This window comes from Cornus florida, unplaced genomic scaffold (genome assembly GCF_030987335.1).
Source record: "Cornus florida cultivar Cherokee Brave unplaced genomic scaffold, ASM3098733v1 CherokeeBrave_3.0.0_Hap2_Chr02, whole genome shotgun sequence".
Lineage (NCBI taxonomy): Eukaryota > Viridiplantae > Streptophyta > Magnoliopsida > Cornales > Cornaceae > Cornus > Cornus florida.
The window spans coordinates 34,999,319-35,010,755 of NW_026775572.1; the positions used below are offsets into that span (position 1 = coordinate 34,999,319).

General features: G+C 34.2%; 2 protein-coding genes across 2 annotated transcripts; one reads left to right on the forward strand and one right to left on the reverse strand.

The window, feature by feature from the left end:
- Positions 1-1,700: 1,700 nt before the first annotated feature.
- LOC132294668 (uncharacterized) lies at positions 1,701-3,999 on the forward strand. Its single transcript, XM_059792603.1, has one exon. It carries the CDS (start codon positions 1,885-1,887, stop codon positions 3,847-3,849), a length of 1,965 nt encoding a protein of 654 aa, XP_059648586.1. The 5' UTR covers positions 1,701-1,884; the 3' UTR covers positions 3,850-3,999.
- A 2,042-nt stretch (positions 4,000-6,041) lies between these two features.
- On the reverse strand, positions 6,042-8,562 carry LOC132294669 (gibberellin receptor GID1C-like). Its single transcript, XM_059792604.1, has 2 exons — positions 8,287-8,562; positions 6,042-7,597 (listed from the first exon to the last, which is right to left on the reverse strand). The coding sequence occupies exons 1-2, from the start codon at positions 8,323-8,325 to the stop codon at positions 6,608-6,610; spliced, it is 1,029 nt and encodes a 342-aa protein (XP_059648587.1). The 5' UTR covers positions 8,326-8,562; the 3' UTR covers positions 6,042-6,607.
- Between the last annotated feature and the right edge of the window lie 2,875 nt (positions 8,563-11,437).

The following is an 11,437-nucleotide window of genomic DNA, read 5'->3' on the forward strand; positions in this document are numbered from 1 at the left end:
CCATGATCTGATTAACCCTCTCAGTTTGCCATCAGTCTAAGAATGATAAGCAATGGTAAGATGCAATTCTATACCCAAAGCCTGCTGAAAGATCTTCCAAAATCCTTTAATCCCTATCCGATATTATCTTTAATTTAAGTCTTGAGTTTTGAATATTTATGATTTTGCCCCTCCAAAATTTTACAAAATCTAGTAGATACTTCCAATCAAATCTTGAACTTTAAATATTTTAAATTTGGCCCAAAATCAAACCCACGTCATTTCAAAACTCTCTTGAAATACAATCTCAAACCCATAAAAGTGTATCCTATACTTACTGTACACGATATCAAAATTCAAATTATATCAACTAATTTCCAAGACAACATATACTCAATATCAAAACGTTATAATATGTGTGTATATATATAGGAATGTGTGAATTTTATTTTATCTCTATGTTTTGCTAATACAATGCTTGTTTAGTTTTGATCATTTTTCTCTACATGTCTAATTAATATATCTTTTCATATTTGTTAATGTCTGAAGTCCATTATTTGATATTAATTTAACTCTTTTCACACAAGAGTCCAAGACTACATTCTTATGTGAATGTCATAATTAACAATTTCTTACATAATTAATCAAGCACAAATTTGATAATTTAATTTAATCTAAAATATTAATTTAACAATGTCATAATTAACAATTTCTTATATCCGAGCCATTTTCTTACATAATTATGTCATAATTAACAATTTAATGACAAATTTTTTTTCTCAAACTTTGTACATATCAATTCCCGAATTAACTAGACATGTTTTTGTAAATACTCAATGGATTACAAAATTCATTTGTATATATGTATTTTTTATCTTCTTTTATTGCTATTGTAAAAATTATATATGCTATAATTTATCTTTTATTGCTATTGTAAAAATTATATATGTTATAATTTATATATATATATATTATTATTATTTTACACTATTGGTTGGCCCCCGGGTGAAAGTTTTTGGGTCCGCCGCTGGCTAGCCCCGAGAGGATTCAAAGTCTTGGTTGTGTCTAGAGTGCTTGTAGGGGGTAAAGTATACAATATTCAATAATGAGGGTAAAATAATCATTTCGTTTACTCTGTTAATATCGTCAACCAACATGATAGGAGAGTGTAAAAACTCACTGTCATTTTGGTTCATGGACTTTTACTCACACTATTTTACCCCTTGCTATATATAATCAGAAAAATGCTCTAAAAAAATATAATTGATTTAGATCAAAATAGTTTTAATGGAACCCAAACATGGTACTGTCTGCATGAAAATTATTAAATTGTCCAGACCATGTCTCAATTAAAAAAGTCAATTTTATTTAGGTTTTAAGTAATAGTTAATCTTGTGATTGCATGAAATCATGTGACTTTGGGTTACCTAATAATTTCTCATATGAGGGAGAAAAGAGACCACCTCACGGGAAATAGAGTGCATGATTTATGTGAGGATAACACTCACATAGAACCATACCCATAGGGGTACACAAAGTCTGTCTGGACCCGAAGAATTGTTTGCAAAATTGACTTGTTCGAAAACTCCCTACTGTACTTTCGCGCCACAATGCACTCTGGAGTCCACATGAATAAATAATGGCAAAAACGATGCAATTCAACGAATTTTAATTGAAGATAACTTCAAAACCCTAACCTCTCATTTCATTCTGGCACGCTCGCAGAGGCAGCATCTAAACCCTATATTTATTTAGGTAAGCATCTAAACCCTACATTTTCTATCCTAGCTTATGCGACAATCTCAATCTCCACCGTATACAAAAACCGTAGACCGCTCATCTTCCATCTCATTTTCTGCACCATACACCACATAAATCCATACAAATCCCCAACCCTGCTAATCCATGGCCAAGAAGAAGGTAACCCACCAAGACAAACAACCCAACAGCGAAGAAGAAGAAGAACAGACCCATCAAGCCGCAGCCATGGACGACGCTTCAGAGAAGCTTCAACGCTTGAAGAGCCTCAACAGTATTCTTCTCAAGGAGACCACTGAGAAACGCAAACAACTGGACTCACTCCGCCAGGAAAAAGGGTCTTTGGAATCGGAGCTAACTCGGTCTGAAACGGAAAGGGGGGTCTTGCAGGGCGAGTTGACTCACTTGCAGGACGGTATAGCACGACTGGAGTTGGAGAGGAACTTGGTTTCTGAATTTGTTTCTGTGCAGGTCAATCAACAGGTTGAAGTGATTGCGGAGGAGAGAAATGGGCTTGTGAGAGAAAGAGCAGAGATTGAGGGGAGATTGCAGAATCTAGAGAGAGAAATGAGGGAAGTGGTGAGAGAGAAGAGTGGGATTGAGAAGGCGAAGAGAGAGAGAGAGTCTAAAATTGGGTTGTTGGAGAAGAAATTGAGCGAGCTTCTTGTTGAAATTGAAAAAGAAAGAGATGTATCCAAACATTTGTGGCAAGAGAGGGATGTGGTGAGGACTGAACTTGATGTTCAAATTGAGGAAACAAATGGGTTGAAAGCAGAACTTGTTGAGACAGTGAAGAGAGAGAGGAAAATTCGAGAAGAGTTTCAGAAACTGGAGAGAGAGTACAATGGCCTAATGGTGGAGAAAGAAGAGAGAGAAAGAAGGATTGAATCGATGACAAGGGACATGGAAGCCATTGAGAGAAGCTTGGTGGAGGCGAATCGGGTAATTGAGGAATTGAAGGGAGAGATTGAGAGAATTGTGAGAGAGAGAGAAGGGATTGAGGAGGAGAGAAATGTGGAAGCGAGAAAGAAAATTGAGTTGGAAAGTTTTGTGTCTGAGCTCAAGAAGATGCTACTGCTTCTGCAAAAGAAGGAAGAGAGGTTGCGCGTGAACGTTGCCGAATTGGAGAAGTGGTGTGTTGAAGGTGTGGAGAAGGAAAAGAAGATGGTGATGGAGATTGATGTATTGGTGGATGAGAAGAAGAAGAGGGAAAAGAGCTTTGAGAGCTTAATTGAAGAAAAGGGTGTCATCGTGAAAGATTTGGACGAGGCTTTGAAGCAGTTAGATTATCAAAAGCAAATGTTGGATGAAATTGTTAGAGAGAAAATTGAGATTGATGAAGTGAAAGTCAGTAGGGAAAGTGAAATTGTTGAAATGCAGAAAGAGACTGCTAAACTTAGGAATGTTGTATCAGTTTTGGAAGAGTCGAGCAAGGATCAAGTAAAGAAAAATGGGCAATTACAATCTGAAGTTATCAAGTATAGAGATGTATTGAATTTAGTCACAATTGAAAGGGATGAGACTAGAAAAGGACTTGATGAGGAGAAAATGAATGGTACAAGGTTGAGAGCGAAAATTTTGGAACTAGAGAACAATATTGAAGAATCCCACAAGACAGTAGGGCAAGTGAAGGATGAAAATTGCAGCCTAACGCGGGAAAAGGAAGAGTTGCAAAGCCGGTGTACGATGTTGATGGATGAAATAGCTTCACTAAAGAATACACTTTCAAAAACCCAAAAAGATTTTGATGATATGCAGGCCAAAGTGGAAGTAGCGGATTGTATCTCGGAGCTTGCGTTAAACATGTTGAGGAACACGGCTTCATTGGTTCGTCAGATTAAAGATGAAGGAGGCGTTATGGAGGAAAGTTTGCTCAACAATGAAGAGAAGGTAGGAGAAGAAATGGAGCCTTATGCCGCGGAATTGGAAGCTATCAAGAACTCTTTCAAGAACAGGGAGAGTAGGGTAGAGGACTTGAAGCGACAAGTCGAGTTTTTGCAAAATGCTGTAGGAGAAGCTCATAAGAAGAAGAGTTTCTGGACTTTGGTGTCCTCTGCAACAACAATTTTTGCTGCTGCAGCTTCTGTTGCATACATTGCTCGTGGTCGATAAGCGTGGCTGTTCTTTTTGTCACCAATTGTAAGAAGAAAGTAGTCATGGATGTGGAAATCATGTCCTAGATGTTCTTGATCACTTCTTAAACATAAGGAACTGTAGTTGTCCTATGCTTTTCATATGTTATTATGCAATATTTTGATGTTATTTTTTGCGTATTCAAATCCTACAAAGTTATGTTCACTTGCAGTAATGTTCTTTTATCCCTCTTTTGGCTCATGGGGAAAAGAATTATTCCATTGAATACTATAATCTCTCCCTCAAACTCTGTTTTGTGGATTATAAAAGTTTATAAATTTTCAAATATTACTTTCTATTCAATCAAACAATCAATTAAAGCAAAATATAAAGCATGAACTTTTATCACAGCAAAAAGACAAGATTTGAATTGAGAACCTAAAGGAAAAATTATGAGACTTGTTCATGTGCACCACTCCTAGGTTCCATATCCTTATCCTATGTTGATTTGCCTATGATCCAGAGATTTATGACTGATTAGAAGCTGATGATCAATGAATTTGTCTCCACACTGTTAGACATGTTCATTCACTCTTGCTTTTCTACAAATCTCTTTGTAGGTATCAAGATCTCGCTTTTAATCCGACTCAGGTCTCCACTAAACCAGATAGGATCCGATCTTGTGCACAGCACGGTGTTGTCGTTCAGACAACAGAAAGACACATGCGTACAAATAATCTATATTCGGTCAATCTCACTGGGTAAAAGGAACCCCAAAAAGCTAACATCTTTTTCATGAATAGTTGGAAGAGCAAGCATAGTAATTTCCTATAAGGTTTAAGGAACCCTATGTGACAGATTGAGTGAGAACAACCTAATGCGAGGGTTAGCATTTCAGCCCTAATATCTATGAAAATTCCATCACCAAACACAAAAAATATCCTGTTAAAACTTTGCAGTCCTAGTCATTTTCCATGATTAAAACAATACTTATTAGATGACAAGAACTTCCATATACTGTCAGCCAATAAATGATGATTACCCTTTAACCAGCTAAATCAGAAAAGAACAAATTAAAGAAAATATAATATATAATCATCATATAAAACAGAGAAAAATCATAACTAGATGAATTTACAAAGGCTTACATGTATGTCCAAGCCAAACAGAGGTCTGCATGTCTTTGTCCAAAGCTCCACTGTTTATTACAGTATCATTTTCAAAAAGCATATCCCCACCAGCATAAAAGCAATGTGTGTGGCTCTGATGTGGTCCCTTTTGTACATTTAAATTTCAACCACTTACCATATGGGTTATCCACCCCTGTCAAAACAAGCCAGTTTTTGTATATGCTTCAATCCCTAGTTCTACATCACTCATCCACAACAATAGGCATTGACAAGAAAAAAATTCACACAAAAAGGTTCAAAATATAAATTGATTGTGGACTTAAATGCTGAATACAAAATCTTATCCGAACTGTTCCAATAATGCAATTCCAGCAACTTGACACTTTCACGTCGACCTTTTTTTATTTTTTATTTTTTCTTAAGTTGAAATAATATGGTATCGATATGCCTTTTGCATCAACTTCAACATTCAAACCTGATTCCCATATCCATTGCCAGAAATAAGAACAAAAACTTTTACTCTAAAATTGTCCCTGGAACAACCTAACCTTACTTCTCAACGAATGCTGTATCACCCACATACAGAGTCGAGACGTTCTATGAATCCATTCACACATCTGTGAGCATATTTTGCAAATGAATCTCGAGAATGTAAGATTAGATTATGGTGCTTTAACACATATTGACAGCATATCGATGAACAGTTCACAGTAGTTTCATTCAATATAGTAAGAACAAGACTATTAGAGCCTGTAGTTAGTATAGAAGTCCCTCATTCTCCACAAAATACTGTTTTAGTGAAAAAGGAAAGACAAACACTCCATTAAAGTTTCTGAACCTTCAACTTGAATAACAAAAAACTAGAAATATTTAAGTTCAAATAAGAAGGTTCAACTGTAATCTAAGAGGCCTTGAGGTTAAATTCATTAACGTCGATTACATTTCATCTAAATCCCGAAATAAATTTTGAAATCTTTGCATCTTTGATTCAAGCATACAGTGAAAATGACTTCACTTTTCCATACAACTGCCAAAATGAATAACAACTGCAGAACAAGTTCAGCATATAGAGAGAAGATCAAAGGCAGTCAAGAAGAACAGTAAACAGCAAATAAGCAAACATCTTTATATAATTCTAGAACACGTGTATAAACATTGTACAAGTTCACAATACCGTGGATGTTTCCCATCCATGTCCTAAAATTAGCTATATAACCTTAGTTAGGCACCGATCCCAAATTGATCGGCCACCAAACGTTACCCCCATATTCCTGTCTTCCACTCCTTTGGTGCCAGAAGTCAGAAAGGGTAATCTTGAATTGGTGGATATGCTAAACTTTGCTAAATGGCTTTACAAGCCAGAACTATTTCAATTCAAACCATATAATCCAGAGTCCAGATACCTGGGTAACAACGGGATAGACAACATTCCAATCAAACTAGATGCTCAACCATGCTTGCTGCACCAACAACCAAACCCAGCCAACTTTCATCCAAGATGAACCGAGCAGAATAGATAACAACAGGATATACTAAAAGCTGAAGCAGTAATACTACACAATCTTATAAACTGAAAGCAAGCCCTTCCAAAATTAATAAACCATAGGTGAACTGTCAAGCTTCGTTTACACATTGCTGCTTGTCAGGAATTCTAAACCTATTAACCATTAAGTTTCCACAAAGTGACTTATCTCATCCATGACGGTATAGAAGTGCTTGTTGTTAGGCAACAAGTAGAACCCAATGGTTGCCTGCTCCAAGTATAGAAGCTTCACATTCTGGCCAGCCCTCCTAAGCCCCTCAGCATATGCCAACTGCCAATCCTGAACAAGGTCCAAACCAGCCACCACAACAAGACTCTTGGGGAACTTAATTCCTTCAAGGCTTATACCATTGGGACCAAATGGGTTGCATGCTGGATGGTCCCTGTTCTCCCCTTCAGGGAGAAATGCTCGCCAGTACCAGTCCCGGTCTTGTAGAGTGACAAAATATTTCCCATCTAATCGCGTCTCTGATTCAGTTCTCATTTGGCCTCCGAACATTGGATTGAGCAATATGTTTCCCAATACTTCAATGTTTGATTCTATAGCTCTAAAAGCAACATTGTGAACTATATTACCACCAGAGCTATCTCCTGCCAAGTATATATGAACTTTTGAGTCCTTCCCACTCTTAAGCCATGGTCTTGAGTTAACCCAAGTGAGAACTGTACAACCATCATCATAGGCACAAGGGTACCTGTTTTCAGGTGCTCGACGGTAATCCACTGATACCACTACAGCTTCACAAATGCCCACTAAACGTCGACAAAGCATGTCATATATAGAACTATTGGCAGAGGAGTGTGCAAAGCTTCCACCATGGAAAAAAATAATGACAGGGACAATATTAGAGCTCACGGGCTTCTCAAAATCAACAAGGGTTGGCCGACCTTCCTCAGCATTAGCCATCCGATAGATTCGACATATGAGGTTAGTGCCACGGTCAATAAGGACATCAAAAGAGAAAACCCCATCAACCGGATTTGAGTTAGCAGGCAGTTTCCGGTCAAGGAACTCTTCCAAGTGACGATTGAAAGTGCCGTCTGGGCGACGTAGAAGATTGTAAGCCAGCTTGAAATTAGAGATGAGGACCCATGTATTCAGGGGAACCACCATCTATACACAAAATGGAGTCAAATTTGATAATTTTGACATTTCAAGTCACAAAGCATGATAACATGTACTGCATATAGCAAACTGCCTCATCTACATCCATTACCCACATGAATTACTCGAAAATTAATTATAATCACAAGGATTTGCAGTAATTATGTGCTAACATTGTAAAAAATGAGTTGACAGAGAAACAGAAAAATTCAAGAAAACCCGAAATGAACCGAAGATTTTAAGATATAATCAGAGATATTAAACCCAAAATGAAATAAACCAAAGAATTAAAACAAACCCATCAATAAATCATCGTTTAAAATCAATGATAGTTGATCAATGCCCCCTGAAAATACCACTTAAACCCTAAATTAAGTTAAATGAACCAAAGATATAATCAGAAAAATGAAACCCAAAAATTAAATGAACCAACGAAGTACAACAATACCATCAATAAATCATCGTCTAATCATGATAATTGATCAAAACCCCTGAAAAACCCACTTAAAACCTAAACTTAGACCCAAAGAAACAAATTTACTAATCAAAACCACAAAACCAAAACCCATCAATTGAAGAACAAAACAATTAAAATATACCCATCAATCAACATGTACATAATTGGTCATCAAACAACAGAACCATATATCATACATATATTATCTGTGTGTATATGAAGAGGAAATGAAATTGGGTACCTTAGACTCGTTGAGATTAACTTCATTACTACCAGCCATAAGACTGTTCTTGAAGAAGAATTAGCCACAAAATGAGAAAAATCTCTTCAGACAACAGATCACAGTTCTAAGCACCAAATGAGAAAAATCCTAATCGCGTTTCTCACACTCTAAGATCATTCTTCTCAATCGCGGACAATTTTATGAAACAGAGGAGAAGAGAGAGTGGCGTGAGGAAAGAGAAAGAAACGGGATGATGCTGACGGCGTAGCCTTTATGGGCTCCGATGGATGCGAATTGACCCCTAATGAAAATTTTCATAATGATACAAAAAAAAAAAAAAATTAAAGTTTTTTGTAATTATCCTTTATGCCATGTACTAAAACAAATAAATAAATAAAAGCTGAGAGAGATGCAGATGCATCTTAGCAGCAGAAAGTGATGGGAATAATTTTTTGTCACTTAAAAAAGAACAACAGTATCAAGTTTTAAATTTTCTTATACATTTTTTTTAAATGTCTAAAATACTTATAAATGTATACCATAACCAACACAACTTGCTATAGGGCTTTTAATCAATTAAAATAATCACAATAAAAACAAAATATGTTTGTCTTGACGTGACTATTTCATGATTATCTCTATATTCACACTCAATTTGTTAGACAGCTTTCAATCTAATATCGTCTTAAAAAAAATTCACAATAAAAACAAAAGACTATATCTTTTTATAGAAGTTTCAATAATGATACATATTGTAACCCAAATTTAAATTCTAAATCAAAACCAAATTTATTAAGAGTGTCTTCTATTATATAAAATTAGAGTTTTAGAATTAAAATCAGTGAAATTTAAGAAAATAATTAAAAAAATTGAATTATATAAAATTTTAGTTTTAGAATTAGGGTCGGTGAAATTTAAAAAAATAATTAAATTAATTTTTTTTCAAATTCCACGAATTTACTTGAATCAAATTTGAGACGAAACCTACCTCATTTCTAACCAAATTGATTTTGCACTAACCAAATTGATTTTGATCTTACCATTTCTCTTGTGTTCTCCTCATACGAACTGTAGCACTAAATCCTTCATTTAACTAACATAAAATGAAAAATTAATTAACCGGAGGGAGAGAGATTAACAACTTTTCTTTTATTTTTTTATTTTTATTTTTTATTTTTTTTTTAAAAAAAAAGAATGAAAGAAAGAAAGAAGGCTTAATACTCATAAATTTTCCTTAACTAGCAGCATTACAGAAAAATGAAAAGAGTAATGGACTTAATTATTCTATTTAAAAAAAAAAAAATTAACTAGAGATAAATCTTATAACTTTTGTTAATAGAAAAAAAAAAAAAAAAGAGGAAAGTATGGAAAGCAAACAATTATTTGTGGTCAAGAGTGTTTAAAATTGTTGCAGCAATAATTTTTTTCTTAGCTAAAAGATGTATGAATAGAGTTGTTTCGGCTCTAAAATTAGTTCTTTTAAAACTCGGTCGAACTCATTTACCAAGAAATGAGTCATGCTCGATCTTCAATTCGTTTAGTAAAAGTTTTTTAGACTTTAGTATTTTTCAATTGATTTGATTTTTATCAATTTTTAAATGTAGTGTTCTTAACTGTATTTTATTTACGTAAGGTTTCATTTTTTTTTTTTTTACAATAAAATTGTTTGTTATGAAATTAATACCTATCAAGTTTATTTGTAATTTTAACTCTTGTCTTTATTAAAATTTAAGGTCATTATGAATTAAATTAAAATTTATAAAACAACTTTTGTTGATCCAAGAGTACTTTAACTCATCTTTTGTGTTAGAAAACAAAAGATGAGGGTGCAATAAACAAAACGAAACAAAACTGATCAGTAATGACAATTATATGTGTACATATACATACATTATTTTATACACATGTTCAATTATTATTAAATGTGAATATAATTTATCATAAAACACAGTACATAGAATCAATATATATATATATATATATATATATATATGTGCATATATTCACATATTATTTTTCAGAATATATATAAATAAGAAATCTAAATTTGTTTTATTAATTTTAACAGTTGAGTTTGATTATTTAAAAGTCAATTTAATTAGTAGTAGTATGATTTGTTGCATAAAACAAAGCGTGTGGCAAGAATATATGGTCAAATGCAACATACATCACAAGACTGGATGAGGACAGAGGTGAGAGAAACGACAAATTGAGCTGCCGTGTTTGTTTTTCTTTTTTTTTGGGACCCACCAAATAAAATTATTTAATTGATTTTCAATTTTTTTTTTATTTTATTTTAGAAAATTAAAAGAAAAAGAGAAGAGACAAAAAACAAAGGGACAAAAGCTTGCGTTCGTGCAGGGCACGTGACAGCGAACGGAGTCCGTCGTGTACTGCCTTGCCTTTCAGAGGGTGATATGACAAAACTGTTGTTTTATGTACGTCCTATCTACCAAAATGCCAGTCAGAGAAAATAGGAGATAGGCACATGAGTGGCACGTGCAAACTCCTGCCGCCAGTTTCAACCCTTATTAGGAGGAGACTTTCCTTTTGATTTGTGACGTTTGTAGTTAAAGGGCATGTATGTGACAAATTCTAACATGGCTTTTACAATTGTAATTAAATTTAGAAAATAATATAATTGTAAGTTGTAACGCTTTTTTACCCATGGGAATTAGTGATAAAAGAAAAAAGTTTTGCTGTTTTTAAAAATTATTGGGTACAAGAGTTTTTGTTAAACTTTTTTTATTAGACTAATTACAAAATTGCTCGGTTTTTATAACATTGCTCATTTGCTCTTAAATTTACAGGGGTAGTTGTTTTGTGGGGTTGGTAAATTGTTTGAACTTTCAGGGAAGAGAACACAAATTTGAATCTTGATATGAATTGAAAGCTTCACACTAAAATAATTGGTTTGTTTTGGGGGTGTTTTTCAACTTAAGACTGTTTACCATGTAGTCCAGTTTTCTAAATATAAGGTCATGCGTTTAAATGTGTGAAAGAGCATGTGAATTTGTGAGTTTATCCAATTAATTAATAAATTAATTTTTTCTAAAAAATTAATAATGGTAAGATTTCACTGCAATTTAATACCTCCTCAATCTTCAAAGTAAAATACTCATGAAACTAAAATAAAAGGTTGAGATTTAAGTTCAAGACAAAGTGGGTG

Bases quoted from the DNA above. Each gene is read 5' to 3' on its own strand.
- LOC132294668 (XM_059792603.1), top strand. From the start codon at position 1,885: ATGGCCAAGAAGAAGGTAACCCACCAAGACAAACAACCCAACAGCGAA.
- LOC132294669 (XM_059792604.1), bottom strand. From the start codon at position 8,325: ATGGCTGGTAGTAATGAAGTTAATCTCAACGAGTCTAAG. The intron at 7,598-8,286 runs GTACCCAATTTC...TTTTGTGTATAG, and splicing joins TTAATCTCAACGAGTCTAAG to ATGGTGGTTCCCCTGAATAC.